Genomic DNA, 27,726 nt, shown 5'->3' with positions numbered 1-27,726 from the left:
ACTTAGGAATGAATCCTTTATGAGCTCTAACCCCCATTTCTGTCTCTTGTTAAATGTTGCCTTTGCATAAGTTACTTACCAGTGGTTGGTGATTTTAATTTTATCTATAAAAATTTAATTTTATCTATAAAAATAGGATCCGATACACACTTTTGCAGGATTTTTAAGATATAAATAAATTAAGGTATGTGAAGCACCCAGCACTGTGCTGGCACATTGGAGTGGTTGAATTAATAGCAGCATTCATTATTTCTACTGCTTACCAGAGACACCGCCAGTCACATAAATGGCCATTGCAACTGCCATTGAAAATCCGACATTGATCGTGATGATCCCTCCAAAACTTCCCCGACTGAGAATAGCTTGGGCAACAGACCCGCATCCAAGGACCTGGAATGAGAGAGAAACTCAACAAGTAAGTGAGGATGGCTAGTGTCAGAAGTAACGGAAACTCGCAGTAGCAAGTATTTTTAAAACAAACTCGTGCATTGGGTTGCCTTGGGTTTTATACAAATCAAATTATAATGATTCAGCTATACGCAGAGAACAAAATGGTGGACCCAAGGCTGCATTTGGCTTACAGATAGATGAGTTTTGCTGTGCCTGCACAATGCTCAGATTTTGCCTACATTTATAAATCAGGAAATTTCACACAATGATCTAATTATCTGATTTTCTTTAAAATTAAATTTTTTATTTTGAGACAATTATAGACCCACATGCGTTGTAAGAAATAATGCAGGAAAGTCCCATGTACCTGTTACCTGCTGGTTCCTTTTAATCAACCAGAAGATCTGGTTATTCACAGAGAAATAATTGAGCACAGTAGCAGCTGGGGGATCCCTTTAAACAGAGCTTATGCCTTCCCAACTGGCTCATTTCACTGCCCTTCACTCATTTAGGTCACCTTCCTGGCCTCTGTAGGTATTTGAGTTTGACAGTCCTGTTCTTGTGGCTCCCAGTATAAAAGCAGGACCAGGCACACAAACCACCATACACATATCCAATAAAGGGGAAAGGCCACTTGTACTATGTATTAGGAAAAATGTCTGATATGCAAGAAAACAAAGGAAAATCTTAGGGGGATAGATTTGGCAATCAGGACCCCCTTATTCTCATGTATTTTCTCCCTGATGGGGCTATAGTTTCCTAGGGAGCAGAGGCTGCCAAACTCACTGCTTCTTATATTCCCTGTCGCACCAAGCCCAGTGCTGTGCTGATAGTAAGCATTCTGCAAACAGTTGCACAGTGAAGTGTGATAGTGAGTCTTCCACAGTCTTCAGCTGGTAGAGATATTTTGGAGAATGAGATCCATATTCAGAAAGGTTTGCAATAAATATATGATGGTACATCCAGTCAGTAGACTGCCAGTCTACTGAAAAAAATATAAGTAAAAGAAAATAGAATAAAGGAGATTCGTGTGTACCAAGGGGAAAGATCCCCAAGGTATATTATTAAAATTTTAAAAAGATACAGAGCAGTGCCAAAACATGCTGCCAATTGTATTAAATACATTACATGCATTTATTTTTATATACATGATCTCTCTCCATGAATACATAGGCAGCAGAAGTGGGGTTAGACCCGAAAGGGTTGTGGGGAGCGCATGACTGGCACAGAGGCTGGAAGAGAACTTTTCATTGTATATCCTCTCTTTTTTAAATCCATGTGTTTTCTACTTTTTTTTTTTTTAAATGGGCCCCACATATTCATTGAACAATCAGTTAAAACTATTTAATCACAGTCCATTAAAGAAATACTTGGCAAAGGACGGTTCTTGGGAAAGACAGAACAGTTGCATACAATTTTGGTAGGAAAATGAGACAGCAAATGGCCACCAGCTTTCACTGTGCTGTGGTTTAAAAAGCTAGTGTGGTCCTGGAGGCATAAGTGTAGGAATTATTAGATGATTAGATGGAATCCAGTTGGGATTTTATAACTAAAGAAGAGCAATTAACTTGGACGTATTATTTAGGTGCAGGAAAATAGAGCATATGAGGAAATATTTCAGAAACAAACATATTTTAGGAAAAAGAGATTAACAATGTGAAGGCTTTTTATCAGGAAGATAATAACCTACTATTGTGTCTTTTCATAAAGGATTGAAAATGGAAGAGTCTAAAACTAAAATATGAAAACTTGCACAAAGACAATTTTTTTATTGTGATGAATTAATTCTAAATAGCTCCCTCAGGAGCTATTTAGAGGAGTATAAGTTACAAACAAGAGATATTTAATACATATAGAATGATTTCTCTGACAGCAGAGAAATTACGTAGATGATGTTTTCACGTCCCTTCCAGTCCCCAGTTCTAAGATACATCCGCTTGTCTTAGCAAGCAGAGAAAAGGTGGAGAGCTTTGCACCCTACACTGAATGTTAAATACAGTTACAGCAAGAACATGTCCCCTTTCTCTTTTCAAAAAAAAAAAAAAATCCCCTGGGTCCATTTTGTAGCCAAACAATTTCACCTAGACTTGACATTATTTTTTCCTAGAATCCTTATCTATTATAATAACTGCCGGAATTAAAACCACATTGGTGTCTCTCTTTCATTTTAATTTAAATCCAATTAAATGCTCTGGGCACAACTTCCAGGCGAACTGACATTTTTGTAGTATCTCCTAAAATGAGGAATAAAACAATACTGACAGCTGAGATGACTTGATTTAGACAGCCGGGGCTAAGAAGAGACACAAAAGAGAGAGGCCAGTCCTGAGCTATTATTGCTTTCTAAATAAGCGTCTCCCCTCTTTTATGATCCTGATGTACATGCACTTGTGCGAGTCTAGAGGGGACATAAAAGCTTTAAATGGTTCAAGTGGGCCCGTGGAGGCTTCTGCCTTGTCAAATTTCACTATGATTAATCCTCTCCTCTTCCACTGTAGATGCTGAAATGGCTTTTCTTAGGAGGATAATCAATGCTGTGTGCTGCAGGAAATAGGAGGAGAGATGGAGCAATGTGGGGACTTCAGTTACCCTCATCAGAAACGCTGCTCAGAGGATTGGAGCCCAGATTTCCAGCACTGCATCATAATTTAGAAATGTATTTGCTGTAGCCTGAAAAGCAACAAGGAAGCCAGGTAACTGCCTCCTGGTTTCTTCCTTTGCCTGCCTCCTCTTGCCTATATTCATAGCACCAGGACAGCAGATCATGGACATTCTAATGTATCATGAGCTGCTTGCTGGAAATATTGTCACCCACTCTGATTCTCTATGTGTTCAGTGTATTTTTTTCCTCCAAAAATGAGACAACTGTTTTTTATGGTATTGACGATAAAAGTTCCATCCTGATTCCCTGCTCTCACCTTCAAGAACTGCCATACCTTTCCCTTCTTAGACTCAAAAAGAGCACATTATCGTATCCACTCTGTCTTGATTTTCCTGGTCTCCCCATCTAGAAAGCATTTCTTTTTCTTTTTTTTTTTTTTTTTAATTTTCGTGCCGGGGTCTGTCTCTGTCGCCCAGGCTGGAGTGCAGTGACACGATCTCGGCTCACTGCAAGCTCTGCCTCCCGGGTTCATGCCGTTCTCCTGCCTCAGTCTTCTGAGTAGCTGGGACTACAGGCGCCCGCCACCATGCCCGGATAATTTTTTATATTTTTAGTAGAGACGGGGTTTCACTGTGTTAGCCAGGATGGTCTCGATCTCCTGACTTCGTGATCCACTCGCCTCGGCCTCCCAAAGTGCTGGTATTACAGGTGTGAGCCACCACGCCAGGACTAGAGAGCATTTTTAGGTCCATCGCCCATTCAGATTTTTCTGAACAAACCTAGTGTCTCTCCTCTGACGTTCAATTGTACTGTTTATACTCTACAGTAAGTACTTAGTTACCTTCCAAGTGCCTAATCTTGATTTCCTTATCTAGAAAACAGTCTCTTGGGTTCCTTTCCATATTAACATTGTGGATATTCTAATGTATCGTGGTCTGTAATATGAGAGTCTCTTTGATTTTATTCTGTCCTCTTGCTTCCTAAGTCCACCACCCACTCCTCCTCAGCAGGCCTACAGACCTTTAAGATTTCTTCTACCTTCTTGACAGGACCTAGCACTTGCTCAATCTAGCTGCCTCTTCAAGAAGAATTAGAAAAGTCACAAAACTATAGAGGAGATGGAGGGCATGACAAATGCATGGACATAGTGAAGATCTAGTGTCCAATGACTCCTTCACTGTGTCTTCAAAGTTCCTCATTAATCTTTCATTCATGTTCTCTCAATAGCTTCACCAAGCCTTCTCTTCTCTCATCAGCACAACCCACCCAACTGCCTTTCTGCAGGTAACACCACCTTCTGGTTGACTCAGCACCTATTAATGGATGTGAAGACCAATGGTAACTCAGAATATCACACAAACTTTGTATTTCAGTTATCCAGCACTGAAGAATTCACCACCCCCAAACTTAGTGGCTTAAAATGATAACATTTATTTTGCTTATGAATCTGCAATTTGGGAGCGGTTTGGCAGGGCATCTCATCCCTGCTCTACTTGGTATCAAATGGAGTGGCTCAAAAAATGAAACATTGGAATTATTTGAAAGCTTGCTTGTTCATGCATCTTAAGGTTGATGTTGACTGTCTGCTGGTACCTTAGCTGGGGCTTACACATGGTTTCTCCGTGGGGCCTGGCCTCTTTACAATATGGTGGTTGAGTTCCAAGACTGAGCATCATATAGGCTCCAGAGACTGTGCTCTTAAATCCTGTACCATGCCATCTCTCAGTTATACCATTTTGCTGGTTCTGAACTCGATAGCACACAGAAGGCATGTGATACAGGTATTATCCCTAAAACATCCTAAAGCGGTGTTCACCTAACCCATACTGGATCACCTTTAGGGATAGGGAGCTCATTACCACATTAGGCAGCTTGTTCTGTATACTTTTTATTGTTCCTGTGGTTGGAGCATCCTTCCTTACACGAAGTTGGATGCTTCTTTCCTGTAACTTCTGTCCATTAGCCCCCAGCATACTGTTGGGACCAAGGAGAATAAGCTTTTCACATACCAGGCATTGCAATAAGTGGAGGGGTATAATGCCCTCCCTGGATTCTCTCTTCGTTTGGATACTTGTCCCTTCATCTTTGATCTCTGTGTCTCCTTGGACTCCCAGTGAGTCTCACCTGGGTAAGCTCTATGTTGTCAGTGTCCCTCTTAAAACACAGAGCCCAGAAATGGACACAGTCCTCCCATATTTGTATATCACATTATGACATGGTAATTACCCTTCTGACTCATGGCTTCTATTGCCATCTGGTGCGACTCTTAGCCATGGAATATTATTTAACTGTTTACATATTTATGCCTGATTTTCTCAATTTTATAAGAAGATTTTCAAGATAATATGCTGAACTCTTTTTGTCTCTGTAACAGCTTCTATTATATTGGATGTAATTGAGTAACAGATCCTGGACATTATTTCCAGGGATGACACTTGTTGGCAATGTAAATGAACATGTTATTTCTCATTCTCAGCTTGCTCATATATTAAAGGGGAATAATGATATGTGCCAGGTTTGAATCATACGGTTTTTTCATAAAGAATCAAATGAGATAACATGAATAAAGGTAATATTTAAACAACAATGGGCAACAATAAGGGTAGGATATTATTGTTTTTAGTATAAACTCAAAAATTCCAGTTTAGGGTGAATAGGTTAAGAAAATAGACCCATGAACTTAACTGCTAACTCGCTGCCTGGCAATAAAAACAGGGGAGAGAAGACATCTATAAGAGAGTACATCTAGTTGAAATATTTGCTGTTTCATTCCTAGTCATGGGATTTAATTTTGGTGAGAGAGGGAAAGGAGGAAGCTGATAAGATCTTCAAGTTGTTTTGACTATTTGTGATTACTCTCCAAAGAGAGGCCATTTCATAATTGGCAGGATTTTAGTGCTTTTTGTAGGAAAGCAATGCTAGAAAATAGAAAGATAAATGCTTTTTTTTTTTTTTTTTTTTTTTCTATCAGTTTCCATACATGGAAGAAGGAAAAGACTTCCATTGGAAAAGGAAGAAAGACACTTGAAAGGCAGAATTCCTACAAAACATTGATTGGTGGGAATTCCTCCAGTCATTCCCGATTACCCAGAGCAAAAATTCTGGAATTATTAATACCTGTTATTCCTTCCTTTTCTCTCTCTTGGCCACCCATAGTCCATCATTCCCATATCTTGTCATGTGCAGCCTCCAATCAGTGTCCCCACCTCCGATCTCTCCCCATCCAGAGACCATGCCAGGTGAAGCACCACACACCACCTCCCCACTGCTCAGGAAATGTCAGCCCAGAGTCCTCAGGCTGGTCCTCAGGGCTCTCCATTGCCTTACCTGATGATTCCCAGCCACCTTCCTTTCCAGTATTCTTTAGCACAGATCTGCATCAGCCAGGCTGACATCCTAGTCACTTGGAGCCCTTTGAGCTGATGACACTTGTTTTCATCTCTGCACATCTGCTATGCTGTGCCTTTCAGAAGAAACACCCTTTCCTTGCTCCTTCTCCAGCTAAACCCAATCTATTCTTAATGATGAGCTGAAATTTTGCCTTCTCTATATGACTTTCTCTGACAACAGAAGCCCTCATTGACTTCCTGTGCCTACTCTACCACGTCTGCACTTTGCCATTTTATTATATACCTGCCACCTTGTCTTGTGGTACCAATTCCCCCAAAACTATAATGTCCACCAGGGAAGTACACTTTTTTTTTCAGGTTAATTGGAGAAAGCATACAAATTTATTTAACATGTATACATTGGAAGAACCACAGAGTGATTATCCTAATTCTTTATATTCCGTGCTGAAATAATAATATTTGATGAAATATATTAAAATATCTAAACTTAAGCAAGGGCAAAACAAAAACAAAAACAAAAACAAAAACAAAAATTTCCCTGCTTTCAAGTAAAAGCAGGAAAAGATAAAAAATTTAGTTTGGCCTATCCATCTGATAAGGGATTAATAACCAGAATATATAAGGAGCTGAAACAACTCAATAGCAAACAAACAAACAAACAAACAAAATCCAAATAATCTGATTTTAAAAATGGGCAAGAGATCTGAGTAGTCATTTCTCAGAAGACATACAGTGACCAACAGGTATAAGAAAAAAATGCTCAAACATCATTAATCATCAGAGAAATGTGAATCAAAACCACAATGAGATAACAACTCACCCCAGTTACAACAGCTTTTATGAAAAAGACAGGGAATAATGGATATGGAGAAAGAGGAACCTTTATACACTGTTGGTGGGAATGTAAACTAGCATAGCCACTATGGAAAATAGTGAGGAGGTTCCTCAGAAAACTAAAAATAGGACCGCCATATGATTCAGCAGTTTCACTACTGGGCATGTGTCCAAAAGAAATAAAATCAGTATGTTGAAGAGCTATCTGCACTCTCATGTTTACTGTAGCACTATTCACAATAGCCAAAATATGGAATCAACCTAAGTGCCCACCAACCAGATGAATGGATAAAGAAAATGTGGCATATATATGCAACAAAACATTATTCAACCATAAAGAAGAAGGAAATCCTGTCATTTGTAGCAATGTGAATGGAACTGGAGTCATTATGTTAAGTGAAATAAGCCAGGCATAGAAAGACAGACATCACATGTTCTCACTTTTATGTGAGAGCTAGAAAAGTGGGTCTCATGAAGACAGAGAGTAGATGGGGTGGTTACTAGAGGTCAAGAAACGGCAGAGGAATGAAGAAAGGTTGATTAATAGGTAAAAATATACAGTTTGATAGAAGAAATAAGACCTAGTGCTTGACAGATCAGTAACATGACTGTAGTTAACAATAATCTATTGTATATTTCAAAGTTGCCAGAAGAAAATAATTTGAATATTTCTAGCAGAATGAAAAGACAAATATTTAAGGCAACGGATCACCCAATCACACTGATTTGATTTTTATACATTATATGAATTAAAATGTCCCATGTACCCCCAAAATATGCACATGTTATGTATGAATAAAAAAAGAAAAGCAGGATACAAAACTACGCTGAATAATCCTCCTTTAAACAATGTGGAAATGATAAATAAACAGGAATCTTAAAAAACCCAACTTAATTTGGGGGTATGATATGAAATGTGAAAAGTAGGAGGTGTAATTTCTAAGAAATATCAAGTGGGACTGCTGGGCAGTTCCCAACTAAGCCATGACCCCTATGACAAGCTGTTTATTGGACACAATGTAAAAGCTGACGTGGTGAAGTGGTTATCACAAGCTGAAATGCTGGGAACAGAGAGGGAATAATCAACCCACAGGTTTTATTGCACGTAACCCTTCTCAAATCTCTTGTATATTTATTACATCCTTTAAAGTGTAAAATAAGATCGTCCTAGCAGAATACATGGTGCATAACAGACACTCAATAAATATTTGTTCGGTGAGTATGTAAGAACTGAGTCCTTTCAGAAAAGCAGTAGTTAATAAAGTTTAGGAACTCCTTAGTGAAGTGTTTGTGAATGCATGCAACCTGGGGCCAGGGACCACCATGGAACCCTAGAATTACCGCAAGAGATCTTTGATTCCTTGTGTGCATCAAACATCGTCCAAAAATTGAAAAAATAACATGTCTTCTATCTACCTTTTGTGATCTTGTATTTTCAGAATTAATGAATACCAAAAGAATGTTGTAGTGTACAGAGTTCTTGAAAATTTGTGAAGTTAAAAAGATCTCCTTGGGAAAGATTGTCATGGGCTTTGAAATAAATAGTGTATAAAAAGTTTACCATCTTGACTCATCTGTTTAGGGTAGTGTGTATAAAGGAATACTAGCTACCCTCTATTTAGTTCATTCTTTGTGCCAGGTTGCATGCTAAGTGCTTTACTTGTATTCCTTTATCACTATCCCATTATTAACTTAACAGTTATAACATTCTGGGAGGTAAGGAGTATTATCTCCATCTCATGGACGAGCAAATTGAGGCTGAGAAAGATCAAAGCCACTTGCCTAATTTTACATCATTGTAAGGAGACAGAACCAGGATTTGATCACACGTCTGTCTTAGTCAGAGGCCTGAACTTTTAGCCATCACACACTGGATGGAACAAGTGGTCATCAGATGCAACTGATGTCCCCAAGAATCCATGGATATCTTCAGGGAGGATACTGGGTTTTCCACAGGATGTGGAATAGGGGCATCAGTTTTTCTGTCTGCATGTTGAAAGCAAAGGGCTGTCTGGGAAGGTGAGGACTTGAAGACCCCAGGTAGCAGCCATCTGTTCCCAATCTATCTAGTATAAATGGCCTCACTGTAAACCAGATGTGTCAGTCCAAAGAGAAAGGACTGAGGCCGAAGTTATTTGTCTCCTTATAGTTCCTGGTCTTTGCCAGGACAAGTGCTTTTCTGGTAACAATAAGTATGGTCACCCTAGTTCAGAAAATATACAACACTCGCGCTTTGTCATCAAAGCATCTCAGGGACCTAGAAAAGAAAATCTTTCAGCTCCAATTTCCCTTCTTTCTCAGAGATGACTGAGATATTTTGGTGATTACCTCCAGCTTTTTCAATTTATGCAAAATCGATTTTCTTGATTTCTGTTCACTTGATTTCTAGCTCCGCTTGCACAGACAACTTCCGTTAGATGATCAAGCGCCCACCAGTAGAAAACTAGAGTGAAAGGTACAGTTAAACCCTTTGCTCTCTTGTTCTCTCTCACACTCTCCTCTCCTCATAGTGTCTTCCAATTTTGTGGTTATCAAGACACACTCCCCTCTAATGCTGAGCAAATATGCCTAATACTGAAAGTGAGTATGGACCTAGAAGGGGCCTTTTCCACACGGATGAGCCACGCCCAACAGCCACATGGATTTCTGTGGCACTGGTCAGCATTTGGGGCACTTACAAGGGAGTTGAACAATTCCCCCTACTCCCACCTGCCCCCTTTATTACATTTTATTTAGCTAAAGTCAAACAAGTAACCCAGGTGGACATTCTAAAATGCCCCAATACCTCCAAGTCTCACCCAGCTGGAATGTGTTCATTATTGTTCTTTCAAAGACTTTTCTGGGAAGCAGATCCAGTGGTGCCAGTTCAGGGCACATTTGCTCCGTGCTATGTGGACAGCAGCAACGTGACCCAGGAACATGAGTTCTGTGTGACTGCTTTACCTTGTACCCTGCTGCAGGTCTTCTTGGATATAGGAAAGGAACACATTTAAATTATTAAACAAAAATACTCTCCAGTAATTTGTCATTACATGATGCAAATATTTATAAAAACAGAAGCATTAAAAGAGCTTATTTGTGGCAACACGTATTTTAAATCAACTGATTTGTATGTATATATGCACACGTGTGTGTGTTTGTACGCATGTATATATGTGATATGTATATTCTCATGTAGTCCCCTTTAGGCGGAGGAAAGCGCTCCTTTTTCCATCTAAAGAAACCTTTGGACAAAGAAATTAAGGAATTTTCCTGAGGACAGATGTAGGGTAAGCGCACCTGATAGCAATAACGTAAGCCTACCCTTAGACTGATCCTGTATGGCAGATGCACCTGAATGTTCTGAGCTAGGGAATCTGGAAGTGGCCAACCCAGAGATGCATTCCCTATCTATGATAAACATCTGAACCCTGGCCAGTTCTGTGCAACATGGGCCATACAAGGGATTGAGGCCCTGAGTTTTGAGTTAAATGAAGCCTGACAGGTGAAAGTCATTAAGAGGAGGTTATTAAGGGGAAATACTATATAAACTGCATGCTGTTTACAGGGGATTGCAGTTTTCCTGCCCAGTCTGCGGTCCCTGGGCCGTGAGGTTACGTCCATGTTGATGAGGAGTTTCTTGGCTGAAATGCGCTATGTTCGATGAACGATTTAATGTACTATGTAATATTAAGGATTTTTAGTATGGGTTGATATTCGTGTTGACTAGTTTGAGTTATACGGTTGATATGGTGAATGTGTTATAGTTGATTCGGGGATTGTTAATACGTGGTTATATATTCTTGATGTACTTTGATGTGTTAATGTACTATATATGGTTAAACAATTATAGTACAATATATTATTCATGGGATTAACAGTAATGCACAAAGTACATAAAAGCACTTACGTATTAGTTCATTAATACTGACATAGTGGTTAAAGTGTGTGCCGAAAAAAGTACAGGGAATAGTTTAATTAGAATTTCAGCTTGGGTGTTGACAGTGAAGCAGAAATGCTTCTTCCCTGAGTTGTCCAGAGGAGGGAATTCTCCATTTCTGGTTTACAAGACCAGAGTATTGAGTTATACTACAAGGGCAGTTTCATTTGAGTAATTTGTTTTCAATTAGGGCCGTAATTGGTATAAGGTAAGGATAGTCGAGATGTGCATAATGGATGCTGTTTGTCTGATGACAATAAAAGGGTAGTTGGCTGGCTGCCCTCTGATTCATGTGAGTGTGAGACTAGTGGACAGAATACTATGCTTTGCTGTTTAGACATGTGAGGTATAGGAATAACTGCTAGAATAAGAATGGAAAATATAAGGGCCAGTACACCTCCTAGTTTATTAGGGATGGATCATAAGATTGCATATGCAAATAAAAAGTATCACTCTGGTTTAATGTGGGGTGAGGTATTGCGGGAGTTGGCTAAAGTGTAATTATCTGGGTCGCTTAGGAGATCAGGTGAAAATAGCACTAGAATTATTAGGAAGAGGAGGAGGAGAATTAGGCCTAGAATATCTTTGATTGTGTAGTAAGGGTGGAAAGTGATTTTGTCAGGGTCTGATGAGATCCCTGAAGGGTTATTAGTTCCTGTTTCATGTAAGAACAAAAGGTGAACAGCCGCTAAAGTTGCAATGATGAAAGGTAAGATAAAATGGAAGGCAAAAAATTGTGTAAGGGTGGCTTTGTCTACGGAAAATCCACCTCAGATTCATTGTATAAGGTCAGTTCCAATATATGGAATGGCTGATAGTAGGTTTGTAATTACTCAGAATAGGTTTGTAAGAACTCAGAATATTTGGCCTCATGGGAGTATGTAACCTATAAATGCTATTGCTATTGTCGTGAATAGCAGGATAATACCAATATTTCAGGTTTCTAGAAATATAAATAACGCATAGTATAAGCCTTGGCCAACATGTAGGAAGAGGCAGATGAAAAATATTGAAGCGCCGTTAGCATGAAGATAGCGAATTATTCAGCCTTAGTTTACATCTTGGCTGATATTGGAGATTGAAGAGAAGGCAGTTAAGGGATCTGATGTGCAGTGTATGGCCAGAAATAATCCTGTGGCGATTTGCAGAATTAAGCAGGCACCAATAAGTGAGCCAAAGTTTCCTCATGTAGAAATGTTTGATGGTGTGGGAAGATCAATGAATGAATGATTAATAATTTTTATTAGCAGGTGTGTTTTGCGTATTTTGGTCATTAGTGTTCTTACAGTTGAAATACAATGATGGTTTTTCATACCATTAGTCATGGTTGTAGTCCATGTAGGAATAATGGCTTATGCTTTATTTTTATTAAGTATTCTTTTGGTTATAGGGTTTGCAGGTTTTTCTTTGAAACTGTCTCCTGTTTATGGGGATCTATGGTTAATTATTAGTGGTGCTGTGGGTTGTGGTATTGTGTTGAATTTTGGTGAGACTTTCGTGGGGTTAATCGTCTTCTTAATTTATTTGGGTGATATAATGGTTGTTTTTGGTTATGCTGTGGCAGTGGTTGTTGAGGAATATCCTGAAATATGAAGGTCAGGTATTGACATTTGAGGGGCTTTATTATTAGGATTATTAATAGAGTTGGTGTTGATTTGGTGAATGGCTGAGTATGATGGGATGGTCATTACAATTTAATAGCGTAGGGAGTTGCATAACTTTTGAGGATGAGGGTGGTTTGTGTGAGGATTCTGTGGGTGCGGCTGCTTTATAAAGTTATGGGTATTGGTGGTAGTCGCTGGTTGAACGTTATTTGTTAGTATTTATGTTGCACTTGAAGTTACTCGGGGTGATGATTAGATAATTAAGATTAGAGTTAGAAGAGGTAAAATAAAAAAAGGAGAGGAAATAGAGTTTCATTAGGCCTTTTGGGGCAGATACAGTAATGGAGGCTGATATCTGAGGTTGTGAAATGGTTTTTGGTATGGACTTTCCTAATCAAATATTTTGGCTTGTAAATAGGCTTGAGTGAGTGGGGGAGCTGTACGGTGGATTGTGGCTGAGTAAAAACCTAGTATATTGGAGAAGTTAAATGTCTGTAATGGATATTTTAGCTTAAGGTTATTCATTATAAAATTTAGTTCTATTGCTCGTAGGAGGCCTAAGGTAGTCACACCTAGGGCTGTGAGATTTAGGTGAAGTGGCATAGTTGTTTAGGGGGATGAAGTGGGAACAATATTATCGGTAATGAGGAATCCAGCGAAGACACTGCCAATTATTAGGCGCTTAATTGGGTTAATTAGGAAAGGGTTACTTTTATTAATAATAATCAGAGTTGTGAAGCTAGGTTGTCCTATCAGAAGGAAGAAAATAATTTGAGTACTATAGACCGCTGTTAGGGAGGTTGCACTAACAGTAATAGAAAGGGCTCAGGCATTGGTGTATGACGTGTTTGCCATTTCAATAACGAGGTCTTCAGAATAAAAACCCGTGAGGAAAGGCATACCTGTATGTGCAAGGCTGCCAATGATAAGGGAGGAGGAAGTGAGGAGTAGAGTTTTGAATAGTCCTCCTATTTTTCAGATGTCTTGTTCATCACTGAGATTATGGATGATGGATCCTGAACATATGTAGCTTTTAAAAAGATGTGGGTGCGGATATAAAGAAATGCTAGGTGTGATTGATTAATACCAATTGTGACTATTATAAGGCTTAGTTGGCTTGAGGTGGAGAATGCTATAATTTTTTTTTTTTGTGGATGTCATTTTGTGTTAGAGCACAGATTGCTGTAAATAAGATGGTCATGTCTCTACACATAATGTAAAGGTTTTGATTCATAGATTATTTTCTATTAAAGGGTAGAAGCAGATAAGTAGAAAAACTGCTACAACTGTAGGGCTAGAGTGAAATAGGGCTAAAACTGGGGTTGGGCCTTCTATAGCAGAAGGAAGTCAGGGATGAAGGCCAAATTGAGCTGTCTTGCCTGCTGCTGCTAGGAGAACACTAATTAGTGGAAAGGAATTGGGGGTAAGATTTAGAAGAAATATTTGATGAAGCTCTCATGTGTTGGAAAATAAGAGGAATCATGCTATAGCTAAAATGAAGCCAATATCGTCAATCGTTTATACAGGACTGTTTGGAGGGCTGCTGTACTGGCATCTGCTCGGCCGTATCATCAGCCAATTAGTGAAAAAGACATAATTCCCACACCTTCTCATCCGATAAAAAGTTGGAAGAGGTTCTTGGCGGTAACTAGAATTAATATTGTGGTGAGGAAAATGAGTAAATATTTGAAAAATTGATTAATATTAGGGTCTGAGTTTATATATTGAGAACTCTATGATAGATCAGGTAACAAATAGTGCTACTGGGATAAATATTGTGGAAAAGTAGTTTGAAGCTTAGTGAGAGTTGAAGAGTTTGAATTGTTATTCAATGTCAGTTTGAGATAATTATTTCTTGATCTATGAATATGTATATTGTTGCGGGGATGAGGCTGCTAATAAAGACACATGCGATAGATATTTTTACATACTATAGATATCAATCTTTCTTGCAGGGGTTGGCTAAGGTAGTAATAACTGGTAAGATTAAGGGAATTAGTGTTTTTATAATAGGGTATAATACATGTTTATTACTTTTACTTGGAGTTGCACCAATATTTTTCGTTCCTAAGACCAATGAATAGCTCTTATCCTTTAAAAGTTGAGAAAGCCATGTTATTAGGGATGGGAGCATGAGTTAGCAGTTCTTGCATACTTTATCGGTAGATAAGAAGTTGCAGGCTTCTATGATTAGATCCACAATCTAATGTTTTGGTTAAACTGTACTTACAGTATGCAAACCCCATAATCATCTTAGGGTTTAAGGATAATAGAAAGATAGTTGCAAGGTATACAAGTGTTAATGTATTTTCTTGTGTGAATAAGGGTTTAATACTGTTAATGTAATATACAAGTGTCCCTCGTTGTGTTGTGATTAGTATGTGTAGGGAGTAAAGATCTGTAATTAGTATATTAAGTCCTATAAGCATAATGGTGATGTTTGATCAATAGAATAAAGCCATAGTGATGAAGAGTTCTCCTATTAAATTGATAGTAGGGGGAAAGGCAAGGTTAGTAAGACTTGCTAAAAGTCATCAAGAGGCTATTAGTGGAAGCAGTGTTTGAAGGCCTCAGATACGTAATATAATTCAGCTGTGGACTCGCTCGTAGATCAAATTTGCTAGGCAGAATAGTAAAGATGAAGTGACTCCATGGGCAATTATAAGGATGACTACACCTGTAAAGCTTCAAGGAGTTCGAATGAGAATAGCCATAACAACAAGTGCGATATAGCTTACGGAGGAATATGCGATAAGTGATTTTAAGTCTGTTTGTCGTAGGCAATTAGAGCTTGTCATAACTATTTCCCATAAGGATAGTATGAGGAAGGGGTAGGCTATATATTCTGTTATGGGGTTGAGGATAAGGGTAAGCCATATAATACCATAGCCACCTAGCTTTAGGAGTACCTCTGCAAGTACTATTGAGCTAGCAATAGGGGCTTCCACATGGGCTTTGAGGAGTTAGAGGTAAAGTCCATATAGAGGTATTTTTACTATAAAAGTCATAATACATGCTAGTCCTATAAGATTATTAGATCAGGAAGTTAATAGTTCTTGGGTGGTAAATATTATTATTATTATTATGTTTAGTGAACCCAAGGTATTTTGAGTATGGGCAAGTGTGATAAGTAGGGGAAGAGAACTATTATAGAGTTTTTTCCAGGGGGGGGTCACTCATTGGAAAGGTGATGTTGACTTGCTAGAATTATAAGAGGTAGTAGTCAGGTTGTTAAGATTAGAAGGGGCAATGTTAGTGGGTCAGAGGAGAAAGTTAGTGAGAAGTTAGATGAATTATCATTTAATTGGGTAAGATATAGCAGAGTAATGAGGCTGCTGAATAGGCTGTGGATAGTTATGTTTATTTAGATTATAGAGTTATTACAGAGTCATGTTATTGGTAACAGTATAATTGTTGGAATAGTAACTTTTGGCATTGAAGTAAATTTAGATTTTGTACGTAATCTAGGCTGTATGTGTTGGAGATTGAAACTAGTAAGGCAAGGCACACTGCGGCTTCGCAGGCAGCAAATACTAGGAGGATAATGGGTATTACGGAAGCTAGAGTGAAATGTATGTTTAAAGTTAGAGTAATTATAATGAATATCGATAATACTATACCTTCTAGGAATAATAGGGATGATGTTAAGTGGAATCGATAAACTAATATTCCCAGCAGTGCTATGGTGTATGCTAATATAATATTGATATAAATAAAGGGCATTTGGTAAATATGGTCTATCATAATCTAATGTGTCGAAATCATTTATTTTAACTTAAACTATCTACCAATTCAATTCAGTCAAATCCTTTTTGGGTTCATTCATAAGTCAAGCCTAGGATTAAAATGCTAATTAGTATAAGGGCTGTGCTGATTATTAGTGTCAGGTTGTTTGTTTGAAGGGCTCATGGCAGGGGCAGTAGTAGAGCAATTTCTAAGCTGAGCAGGAGAAATGTGGTGACCACTAGGAAGAATTTTATGGAGAAGGGGAGGTGGCCAGAGGTTAATGAGTCAAATCCGAATTCATAAGGACTGGATTTTTCTATATAAATATTAAGTTGTAGGAGTCAAAATGTAATTGCTATTAGTAATAGGGCCAGTAAGGTGTCGGTTACTAGGGCTAGGGTCAGGCTAATTACTCTTTTTCGAATATTATTGAAGCTTATTGATTGGAAGTCAATGGTAATGCTTATACTGAAAGAGTAGGATCCTCCTCAGTAGATAGAGACATATAAGAATAGCCATACCACATCTATGAAGTGTCAATATCAGGCAGCGGCTTCAAAGCCAAAGTGGTGGTTAGATGTAAAGTGAAATTTTAATTGGCAAAGGAGGCAGATAGTGAGAATGTTGACCCAATACTGACGTGAAGTCCATGAAAGCCTGTGGCTATAAAGAATGTTGAGCCATAAATTCCATCGGAGACAGTAAAAGGGGTCTTGAAATATTCTGAAACTTGTAGGAGGGTGAAGTATATGCCCAAGGTAATTGCGATGGCAACTACTTTCCATCAGGCTGTGGTAAGCTCAAGTAATTGAAACTCCTGATGCAAGAATGGGGTAAGGCCACAGTGGAGAGGGTCTGAATGGCAAATGCCCCTCTGAGACAGCATACGCTATCCATTTCCCCGCAACCCCACTATGCCCACATCACTCATATGTGTTGCCTGTTCCATCTCACTTAGCTTTGGAGCTGTTGACTCCTGTCTTAAGGTCTGGGAAGATGAAACCATTAAGCTTTTGGTGTCAGCGATTTCCTGGCCTTGCAGATACCATGGTGATAACACGCCTGGGTTGGGATGCAGTCCTAGCTCCTGAAGAAAGAATCTGTGGCTACCATCAAAGGAAGGGCTGCCTATAGGCAAAACTTTGTCTAAGGTGGTGGCCATACTGTTTCCAAAAAACGCAATCCCCATTCTTGAGAAGGGAGTCACTTTAGGGCTTACCAGAGGCTTCCCTGCTCCTATAAGTTTGTAACTGGAGAGGAAGGAGAATCCATGGCAATCTGTCAGCACAGCATTCTCTGCAAACCTTGGCCCTCCAGCCTGTGCTATAGGTGTGTGTTAGAGAAGTACCCCATCCGTCCTACTCCACCTGTTTATTCCCACCTATTCAGCTTATGTGACTATAGCCTTTTGAACATATGAAGATAATAATAATACCAATAACAACTAATCTATATTGAATGATTTTTGTGAGTTAAGCACTTTCCATGCATTAGCCCATCAGTCCTCACAATGACCTATGAGTCAGGCCCTCTTCCTGTCTCCATTTTACAAACTAGGAAACCAAAGCTTAGAGAGGTTAAAACAATTGCTCTCACATTCTCGTAAGTGGTAAGTGCTCGGGCCAAGGTTTGACTGATTTTGACCAGCAATGGGTGAAAGAGGAAACATTCACATGGCATTTGAGCCATGGTGAGGCGCTCTCACGCACTTTACTTCTGTGAGTCCTCCCAATACTTCATCCCCAGTTAAAAACTGAAAGTTTGAGTGACTTGATACAAGACGTATTGCGAATAGGTGACAATTTCTGAATCTGGAGCCAGATTCTTTCATTCCCATCCCAGTGTTCCTCCTGTGACAACTGCTGCTGCCTCTGTGGGTCAGCCTGTTTCCTTTATTAGCACAGAGTACAGATTTATGCACAGCTTTCCCGTCAGTTTTCCAGTTGCAAAATAAAACTTTCTCAGTCATAACAAAAATAGTCACAAAGAACCAAGACTGAAACCTGGATCTTCTGGCTAAAAATAAAGTATGTGGTGGCATGCAGCCTGAGAGAATATCAGGATAAGATCAATCACCCAAGAACCAGCTGTACTTGAAAAGAGGCGATATTAGGGCAGGCTCATAAAAACAGAGGAATCTGCAATTTGAGAGCCAGGTGAATGGGAACATGGCCAGCCTCAGTGCTCTCCAAGCAGAAAAAAGTACCAAGAACCAACTCAAAGCTCAGAAAGGAGAGGTGATTGAACTCCACTATCTCTACTGGGCTGAAAAGAACAATGCTGTCCTTTTCTGACCCCGCCAGGCATTCACATCGCTCAACTCATCCCAAACGCTGACCTGGATGGGAACTTGATCACCATCCCAAGGGCCAGAATAAGAAACGAATGAAGCATTTATTAATTAAGTTGTGTGTGTTTGCATTAGGATAACTGTGACTCTGAGTGGGCTGTGTGTGAGTGGGGGTTGCTGAGGACAGTTCTCCCTGTACCCACAGGGCCCAACAGTGCCAAGGCCGCCTCCTATCACTCTCAACCTTGGAGATCTCTGCAGACGGAGGAGTTCTGAGGACTGATATGTTTCCAGGTCTGCAAATCTCAAAGTATGTTTCACAGATCATTAGTCCCATGAGATGCTCCTTAAAAAAGGGGTTTGTGGTTAAGTAGAGAAGACAACTTTACATTCTGTTCCCCTCTTAGAGATTTATAGAGAACATTAAAGGCTCTGATAATTCCTGCAGTTCAGAAAACTGCTTATTTTTGTTTAACCCAGTGTTTCCCAAGCATATTTGGGAAGGACCACATATTTTCTTTCACTTAATTCTTATTTGCATCTTTTGGAACTAGTGTTTTTCAGAACAGATTTTGAGCAACTCCCTAAAAAAATGCTTTGAAAAGGCATACTCTACTGGGTGAACTCTCTCATGGGGAGGAAGAGGGTGAAGAAAATACACATGAATATGTACAATTTTTAAAATTTCAAAAGGGTATACAATAGAATATAAGAAATGTGTTTCCTTCCCACCCCAGATTTTAAATATTATTCTCCACAGGTGACTAATATCAATACTTTCTGGTATGTTGTCAAAAAGATGTGCATGTGCCTCTGTGTGTGTGTGTGTGTGTGTGTATGTATGTATGTGTGTGTGTGTTTATACAGGTGAGGGTATTTAACACATACCATTTCTGCCTGCTTTTTCTACTTGAATAGCTTAGAGTATTCATATTAGCATGTAAACCTTCTATTTAATGGCAAAATAGGAGTCTTGCATAGATGCACCCCCATTTCTTTAACCAATCACCTGTTGATAGAAGCATAAGGTTTTTGGGAGGTATTCTCATAAGAAAGCTTGAGTTTCCAGACAGACTCTAAGGCATATGTGTTGAGAAGGGACTAAGCCCTCAAGTCCTTTATGGTCTTGACTGACTGTTCCAGGTTTATATCTTAGCATAATCAGCCAAGCTACCAAGATGGAGAAAAGGGCAGGGGGCAGGGCAGGCACACTTTGCTGGCATAGTTTCTCTTAAATCATTTGCTTTGCTTAGAAGTTTCAGTGAACTCAGCAATCCTTCCCCAGACATGAAATTAGGTGCCTGCTGGAGGTATAGTGGGCACCTAATTTCTTCACGGCTGAACTGCCTCAGCCATTTGAACCATCTGTGGGTTGTTAGGTCACTTTCAGAGGGCTGATGAGTAAAGAAGGGCCAACTTCTGCTCTCATTACCATGTTTTCCTTTCTTGTCAAGTAATGAGAACATGTTGCAATGGGCTTTGTCACTAAAGAAAAACTAACCAAACCCACTTCTGGAAAGTAGAAAAAAAAAATACTTCCCCTTTGAAAGTCAATGAAAACAGTGAGTTTTCTGGGTAAAATTAAAAATCACAATCAGAAGCAGAATCCTGTTTGGCACAATCAAGTTTGGCTCCGGGAGTCTGCAACCCTTAGATCAATGATTCGGAACGGACTTTTCTACTAAGCGCCTTAAACTGTGAGATTTCCCAGGCCAGCCTGGTCCTCTGCATTCATTGCTGACAGGAGGAAGTCTGTAGGAAAATTCTCCCTCAGCTGCTACTGACTCAAAGTCTAAGGATGTCAGAAGAGCCGGCCTCGTTTGTAGGAAGCACGAGGTCTCTCAGTCATTCATGGTCACATGTCCCAGTTTGGGAGAAAGGGTACAGAGCACTGTTCTTTTGGGAGAGTGCTTTTCAACAGGCACCTGCATCCCCCAGGCTTCTCTTTTCAGTTTGCCACTTCACAGTAATCATTTCTGGCTGGCGATATACCTGGGGAACGCAGCAGAAACAAATGCAAACCTGCTCTGGAAGAACAAATCCACTGCTCAGGCCACGTGGAATTCCCACAGGGAAAAATAAATCTCCCTGAAGAATTTATAATACAGATGTAGAAAACACTAAAGGAAAAGATCCTTTATGAATAAGAGTCAGTAGATAAAATAGGCAGAATGATTCACTCCCCCAAAACTCGAGATGACAGAACAGGTTTAAAATATTATAAATATATTAGGCTTTGGTAAGTTAAGGAAATGAAAGAAATAAGCACACAAGAAAAGAAACTAAAAAAAGAAAAAAAACAAATAAAACATATAGAAATGAAAACATAATGAAACTAAAGACTCAATGAATGTGTTAAACAGAAGATTAGAGAGAACCGAATAGGGAATTGGTGAACTGAAAGATAGATTTGAAACAACTGTACAAAATTCAGCATGGATTAAGAGAATAAGAGAAGAAATATGAAAAAAATGGTTGAGACATAAAAAAATGACAGGGTCAAACATGCATACCAATAGGAGTTCTAAAAGGAGAAAACAGACTGAGGGAAAGACAAGGTAATAAAGATGAAAATTTTCCAGAATTGGTAAAAATCGTAACTCTTTAAATTGAAGATGAAAAATGAGTTAAGCACTAGAAATAAGTTCACCTCGAGTCACATTATGGTGAAATTTCAAAATAAAAAACAAAGTGAAACTCTTATTAGTTACCAGATAAATTCAGATTATTAAGGAACAAAATGAGACTAACAGGCTTGTCAGCAGCAATAACAGAGACATTGGAATGACACCTGAAAAATGCCAAGCAAAAATAGTTATCAACCTAAAATGTATCAGCTAATTTATCATTCAACCTTGAGCATGAAATAGACACATTCGGACAAAGACTGAGAAAGTTCGTCTGTCGCACACCCTTCCTGAAAAATTTTCTAAAGGAAGAACTGCAAGAAGAAGGAGACAGAACCCAAGAGAAAGTAGTGGGTGTATGCAGTAATGATTAACAAATAAACCCGTAAATGATAGGAATGCATTTTTATATAAGCAAATAAAAATAAGTATTTATTTTAAAACACCAGTAATAACAGTAATAATGAGGGAAAAATTTATTAGATAACAATGACATGTAAGATGGAGTGGTTGATTGGAATTAGGATTTTTTTAAGTTTTTATGTTGTTCAGAAGAAAAATTGATTTACTTTAAATATATATATATGTAATTTTTTTTTTTTTTTTGACACAAAGTCTCGCTTTGTTGCCCAGGCTGGAGTGCTTTGGCACAATCTCCACCTCCCGGGTTCAAGCAATTCTCCTGCCTCAGCCTCCTGAGTAGCTGGGATTACAAGTGTGTACCACCATGTCTGGCCAATTTGTGTGTTTTTGGTAGAGACCAGGTTTCACCATGTTGGCCAGGCTGGTCTTGAACTCCTGACCTCAGGTGATCCACCCGCCTCAGCCTCCCAAAGTGCTGGGATTACAGGCATGAGCCATTGCACACAGCCTAAGGGTAAATACTTTAATAGAAAGGGCACACAGAGGAGAAAAGGCAAGAATAAAGAAAGCTGATCAACTCAATAGGAGGACATAAGGAAGATCAAAGCAGAAATTACTGAAGTGGAAAACAAAGAAACTTCTAACTTCTTTTTAAAAATTGAAAAGAGGATGTCACCTCAGATATAGTAGAGATTTTTTTTTTTGTTTTTTTTTTGAGTTGGAGTCTCGCTCCATCGCCCAGGCCAGAGTGCAGTGGCGCAATCTCAGCTCACTACAACCTCCGCCTCCCGGGTTCAAGCAATTCTCCTGCCTCAGCCTCCTGAGTAGCTAGGACTACTGGTATATGCCATCATGCCCAGCTAATTTTTGTATTTTTAGTAAAGATGGAGTTTCACCATATTCACCAAGCTGGTCTCGAACTCCTGACCTCCTGATCTGCCCGCCTTGGCTTCCCAAAGTGCTGGGATTACAGGCATGAGCCACTGTGCCTGGCCAGACCTGTAACTTTTAAAGAAATTTTTTCTTGTCATCTGTCCATCCCTCTCTTTTTTCATGCACATGCTGAGTAATCTTCAAGAAATAGATAACCCCCATTTTACACAAAGTGCTCCAGAAAATAGAAAAAAAAGGGAAAATTTTGATTCATTTCATGAGTCTAATATAACCTTGGTAATAAAAGCAAAAAGAGAACAACAACAACAAACAATGTTCTCAACAACAAAAAAATGGTATATGAGGTAGTGCAAATTTGGACAAACAGATCAATGACTCTGAATAGTCTAGATATAGAACCACATATGCGTGTGAACAAGTGTATGATAGGAATGTCATCACAATCAGTGGAGAAAAGATAGACAGTCAAAATTGGTCCTGGGACAATTGTCTATCCTTCCAGACATAGATAATAGACCCCAATCCCACATCATACACCAAATGCATTCTAATTATTTAAAGACACAAATATGAAAAGCAAAATATTAAAAGTCAATAAGAAAACACAAAATGCTTTAATGTATGGATTTAAAATAAATACAAATATCCTATAACAATTAAGAAAAAGTAAAGTATCCCAAAGAGAAATGTGCAGAGGCTTTAATCAGGCAATTTACAAAAGAGGCACCTAAACGTTTAGTAAATATATGAAAAATAATCACTGCACTGGAATTTTGTACAATTACTAGTGAAATTCCATTTTTCTATCTGCCAAATTAGCAAAATATAAAAGTTGGATGATATCAAGGGAGGTTGAGTATGTGCTAAATGGGAACTCATGTCGCTACTGGAAGTACAACTTTGAAATCGCTCTGGAGAGCAATTTTATAATACACATAAAGTTGAGGATGCACATACCCTAGGACCACCAGGTCCTCTTCTAGGTATATACTCCAGAGAAACTCTTGAACATGTGTACGGGGAGACACGTACCCAGATGTTCAATGTGGCAGTCTTGGTAATTGTAATCAACAGCAAGAGGGCGATGGATACATAAGCCAGCCATACATGTTCCCAGATTAATAAATTTCAGAAAGTGTCTCTGGAGAAAAGTCTCAAACTGGAGGAGGTGTACAAGCTATGAAGCTATATATGTAAATTTTTAAACATATAAAACTATAATATATATTCTTATAGACAACTGTAGTAAAACTTCAAAAGCATATATTAGAATGTTAACTGCAGCGTGGTTAAGAGAAAGTGGAGAGATTTGATTCTAATCCCAGCTCCACCACACACTTGCTTGTGGTCAAGTCACTTCACCATACTAAGTCCTAATTTCCTCATCTATAAAGTGAGAGCGGTATCTTTACCTCATTAGATTTTGTTTAGATTTAGTTTAAGGATCAAAGTGTCTGGGGGATAGAGTATGCTCCATGTTAACCTTCTTTGCCCTCTCTTTTCCTCGTCATCATACTTGACAGGAGAGAGTCTCAGGTCTTTAAACTCTTGCTTCAAGGTAAGGATCTGAGGAGAATCCTCAGTGTTGAGCACTTCTGCACATTCAGATTTAGAACCTCAGACATTCTTAAAGGGACAGAACTCCCAAGTACAGAAGTACCAATCCTTGAAGGATTGAGCATTGAACATAAATCATAATAACAAGAGGCAGGTGAAACTGACTGTAGACATCCTCTGATGTTCTGGTGTGGTGGAAAGAGTTTTGACAAAATTCTGTAAGACTGTGGGTGTCTGTTCTCTCATCTGAAAGATGCAAGGGTCAGGCAACAGAGACCATCTTATTCCAAAGCTTCTGAGTGAGGGCCCGAGGATGGTGGATACCTGCACGACTTGGACAGACAAACCACCCACAGACAGAATCATCCACGGTACTGCTGACAGCAGGGGCTTCTGATCTATCATCTATTGGCCAACTGACAGCTCTAGTTCTGTGTGACCCTCAGTCCTGGGCACCCCTAGACTTGGAGAGATGGACGGTTTTGTAAAATAACAAGCTAGAAGAACCAAGCATGGAGGAAACAGAGAAAGAACAGGTGGCTGTTGAGCCAGAAAGCAAGAGAGAGAAGTTATGGGATCTCTTGAGGCCCACTTTCCTCTAGGTCCTTTGCTCTGAACAAAAAGAGTGGTCTTGAGGAGAAGCTAGAAAACAGAAATACTAGAGGAAAAACACAGTGCAATGCATGGTCAGTGTGTTTATCAGAGCTGTGAAGACGTCGCTGAGCCACCTCGGAACCCTGGTGTTACCTGAGGTTTGAATGTGTTTGTAGGTGGTGAAGAGATCCCAAGACTCTGCTAGCAGATCTTCTATAAAATGTCCCCAACACGATCACGTCTGTTGTGTAAAATCATCTTTTGACACTGCTATTGCATTTTAGGCTGTAAAATTTGTCAAATTCTCTTGGGCTTTCACATGAAAGGAGTTAATTCTCATCAAATGATGGCATTAGGGAATGACTGGAGTCAAGATAACAAGCCCAGCTCTTTCATTCAAGGGCTGATAAGTCTCTTAATTATGTTACACTTGTCTCTCCATCTGGCAAAATGCAGTTGATCACTCTCCTTTCTCTCTCTTCAGGAAACATAGAAACAGAAACAAGAATTTGGATGAGCGAATACTCTGTGCTGCTCGAGGGAAGAGCACAGTGGAAGTCCAAGGGTGAGTGTGTGCCCAGGGCAGGTGAACTGGGCTCTGAGCTGATTCCTGGGATGCATGATTACATCAGCCTGTGCTCAGCTTCTCCACCAATAAAAAGGGCCAGTGATATCTGCCCACCCTTATCTCAGAGCTCTCCTGCCAGTACCTGGACATTCCAAATAATGTATTAGACCAAAATTGTCCTGGATTCTGCCCTGCAAAGTGGATGTCTCCTTTAATTTGGCTTATGAACTTTCTGATTTCACTCTAAATCCTGACCATAGATTCTTTTGTCTCAAACGCTCCCTAAGATAGAATAGACCTACTTCAAGACCTGAACAAACTTTGTTTGTAATAATAATTTTAGCCCTAGAGTACCTATAACCAGCATATGTGATTGAGAATCCTCTCAAAATGGAGTGACAAACTCTGTGACCCCAGCAAGGAGGGACACTTTCTCACCCAGTCCTGGCAGAAGGTAGGAGCAGGAGGAAGGGAACACTGCAGTGACTGAAATTTCTCACATACAATTGACCATCCCCGTCCTTCCTTCCTCCTTCCTGTACTGCCCACTTCCCTATTTCCTCCATAGTCTGTGTTCCAGGATAGTTTCTTTCTATTTCCTTCAGGGCACTCAAGGTAAAGATCAAGGGTACTACTTTTAGCAGAAGTACTTGCATTTTTTTTTCCATTCTAAGAGATGCCCAAAGTTAGACCTCAAATGTGGAAGCTTGACAGGATGAGAAAAGAATTTAGGATCTGTCCGACTGCATAGTATGTTATCTACTCAAAAGTCCAGCCCTGGAAGGCTGTCCTTCCACCTCAGGAGGAAATACGGCTGCTTGCTGCATTGTTCCTTCAGCAATAAGATGAGCTTTGTATCAAAGAATCCTGAAAAGTTTGAAGATAGAGGAGAATATACAGTGTAGTAGGAGTGAGCATAGTTCCTGTGAGAAATGACTAGACATGATTAGAGATTCTGTGAAGTTCAGCCTAAGGAAAAGATCAGCCTTTTGCATTGCAAACTTTCCCCCCACACTAGTAAAGGTGAAAGGCCTACCTATCCCCATGACTAAAAGGCCACATTAGAGCTAGCTTTTTGGCTTATGACTTAATTGGTGTTGGTTTTAATTGTAGTTTATAAAGAATTTTTCATGGACCTTCTTTTCTCTTAATGCTACCAGTAGGCCTTATCAGTCTTTTACACCAACTGTTCCCAATCTTTTGGCACCAGGGACCACCTGTACCAGTCTGTGGCCTATAGGTTGGGGACCCCTAATTTATATCATGGTGTGGATTAGTTTGAGATGCTCCCCATAAGAGCAGTTTTTGAAAGAAGGGAAAAAAATAGCACCAGACTCCCCAGGTCGAGGGAAAAAACCGATCTCACATGTTTAAAGGACTGAGTCCTTCATATCCTCTGCCATCTTTTTAATGTTTCCCTTCCCTTTGCCTTATCAGTATACAAAGCTTTTTACTAGAAAATACAAGGCAAAATGCACATTCTCTAATAAAGCAGAAACAATTACTTTGGATAAACTGAGCAAAACCATGTAGATTTCTTGGTTTATAAAAAATTGTGTTTGTGCAGGAACTTTTTGTTTATACATCCCCCCTAGCTCCAACAAAAATGAAGATGATAATCAAGTTTGCAGATTTTATTAGGGTTCACTTTAGAAAATAAACGTATGGTATAAATGGAAATTAAATATTTTGGGAAATGACTGGCTTTATCCAGAAGATATAAGGTTTAATTTTTCAACAGACAATATCAAGATGTTCTTTATTAAACCCCTACCTTGCGTAGTGGGGAAGACACAAGACTAGCTGAGCAGTGAACTGCTGAAAGCAACTTTCACTTACAGCGCAGAAAGCATGAGATTATGAAACAGGTTCTTCTTAAGAAATACAGACGGTTTTAAACTTTTTGGTTGCAAAAAAAAAAAAAAAAGGATGTGTAGTTCACTTCCTCCTCTGTTTTCTGCAGAGCACTAAGAATTGTAACTGAATTAGCTTCACTTTTCTGACCCACTCGTCACTGTGAGGCTGTAACCAGTCTGTACTGACAACTGCTTTCCTCTTTGGGGCCAGATTGTCGGGTAACATGACAGAGGGGTCTCAGTCTCCCTAAGAAAGATGTTCCAGTAAGCAGTGACTGGGAATCATAAGAATCACTGACTTTTATCTTCTCTCTTTTCCTTCTAACTCCTCTTACTACATTATGACAGTGAGTGTGGTCAGAGCAGCCAACAATGAATGCCAAGGGAAGATGAGGAGTGCGAGAAATTGTCCATAGCTCCCTGAAAATACTTTAACGAATCTGGTCTAATGTGTCTCTCAGAGACCAGAAAACTTACGACTGTCTCTTCACGTTACACTAGTTCAATTTTTTGAGTTCACATTTGTTTCTCAATCTTGGCTTAGCTGATGCA

At 39.3% G+C, this 27,726-nt stretch overlaps 1 protein-coding gene and 1 long non-coding RNA gene across 3 annotated transcripts in view; one reads left to right on the top strand and one right to left on the bottom strand.

Moving 5' to 3' along the window:
* AQP9 (aquaporin 9) overlaps positions 1 to 27,726 on the bottom strand; it is a 48,494-nt gene that overhangs the window by 19,417 nt on the left and 1,351 nt on the right. For both annotated transcript variants that reach the window (XM_005559648.5, XM_045395522.3), the window contains exon 2: positions 264 to 390. In XM_005559648.5, coding sequence (XP_005559705.1) covers positions 264 to 390 — 127 coding nt within the window. The remainder of the gene's footprint in view (positions 1 to 263; positions 391 to 27,726) is intronic.
* LOC107130220 (uncharacterized) lies at positions 267 to 26,992 on the top strand. Its single transcript, XR_001492077.4, has 3 exons — positions 267 to 415; positions 2,889 to 3,083; positions 25,235 to 26,992. It is a non-coding gene; the product is annotated as an uncharacterized lncRNA (long non-coding RNA).

The sequence above is a fragment of the Macaca fascicularis genome, chromosome 7, assembly GCF_037993035.2.
Source record: "Macaca fascicularis isolate 582-1 chromosome 7, T2T-MFA8v1.1".
In the NCBI taxonomy this organism is placed as follows: Eukaryota; Metazoa; Chordata; class Mammalia; order Primates; family Cercopithecidae; genus Macaca; species Macaca fascicularis.
The sequence above is the reverse complement of the archived record's forward strand: the minus strand, read 5'-3'. Positions and strand labels throughout refer to the sequence as shown.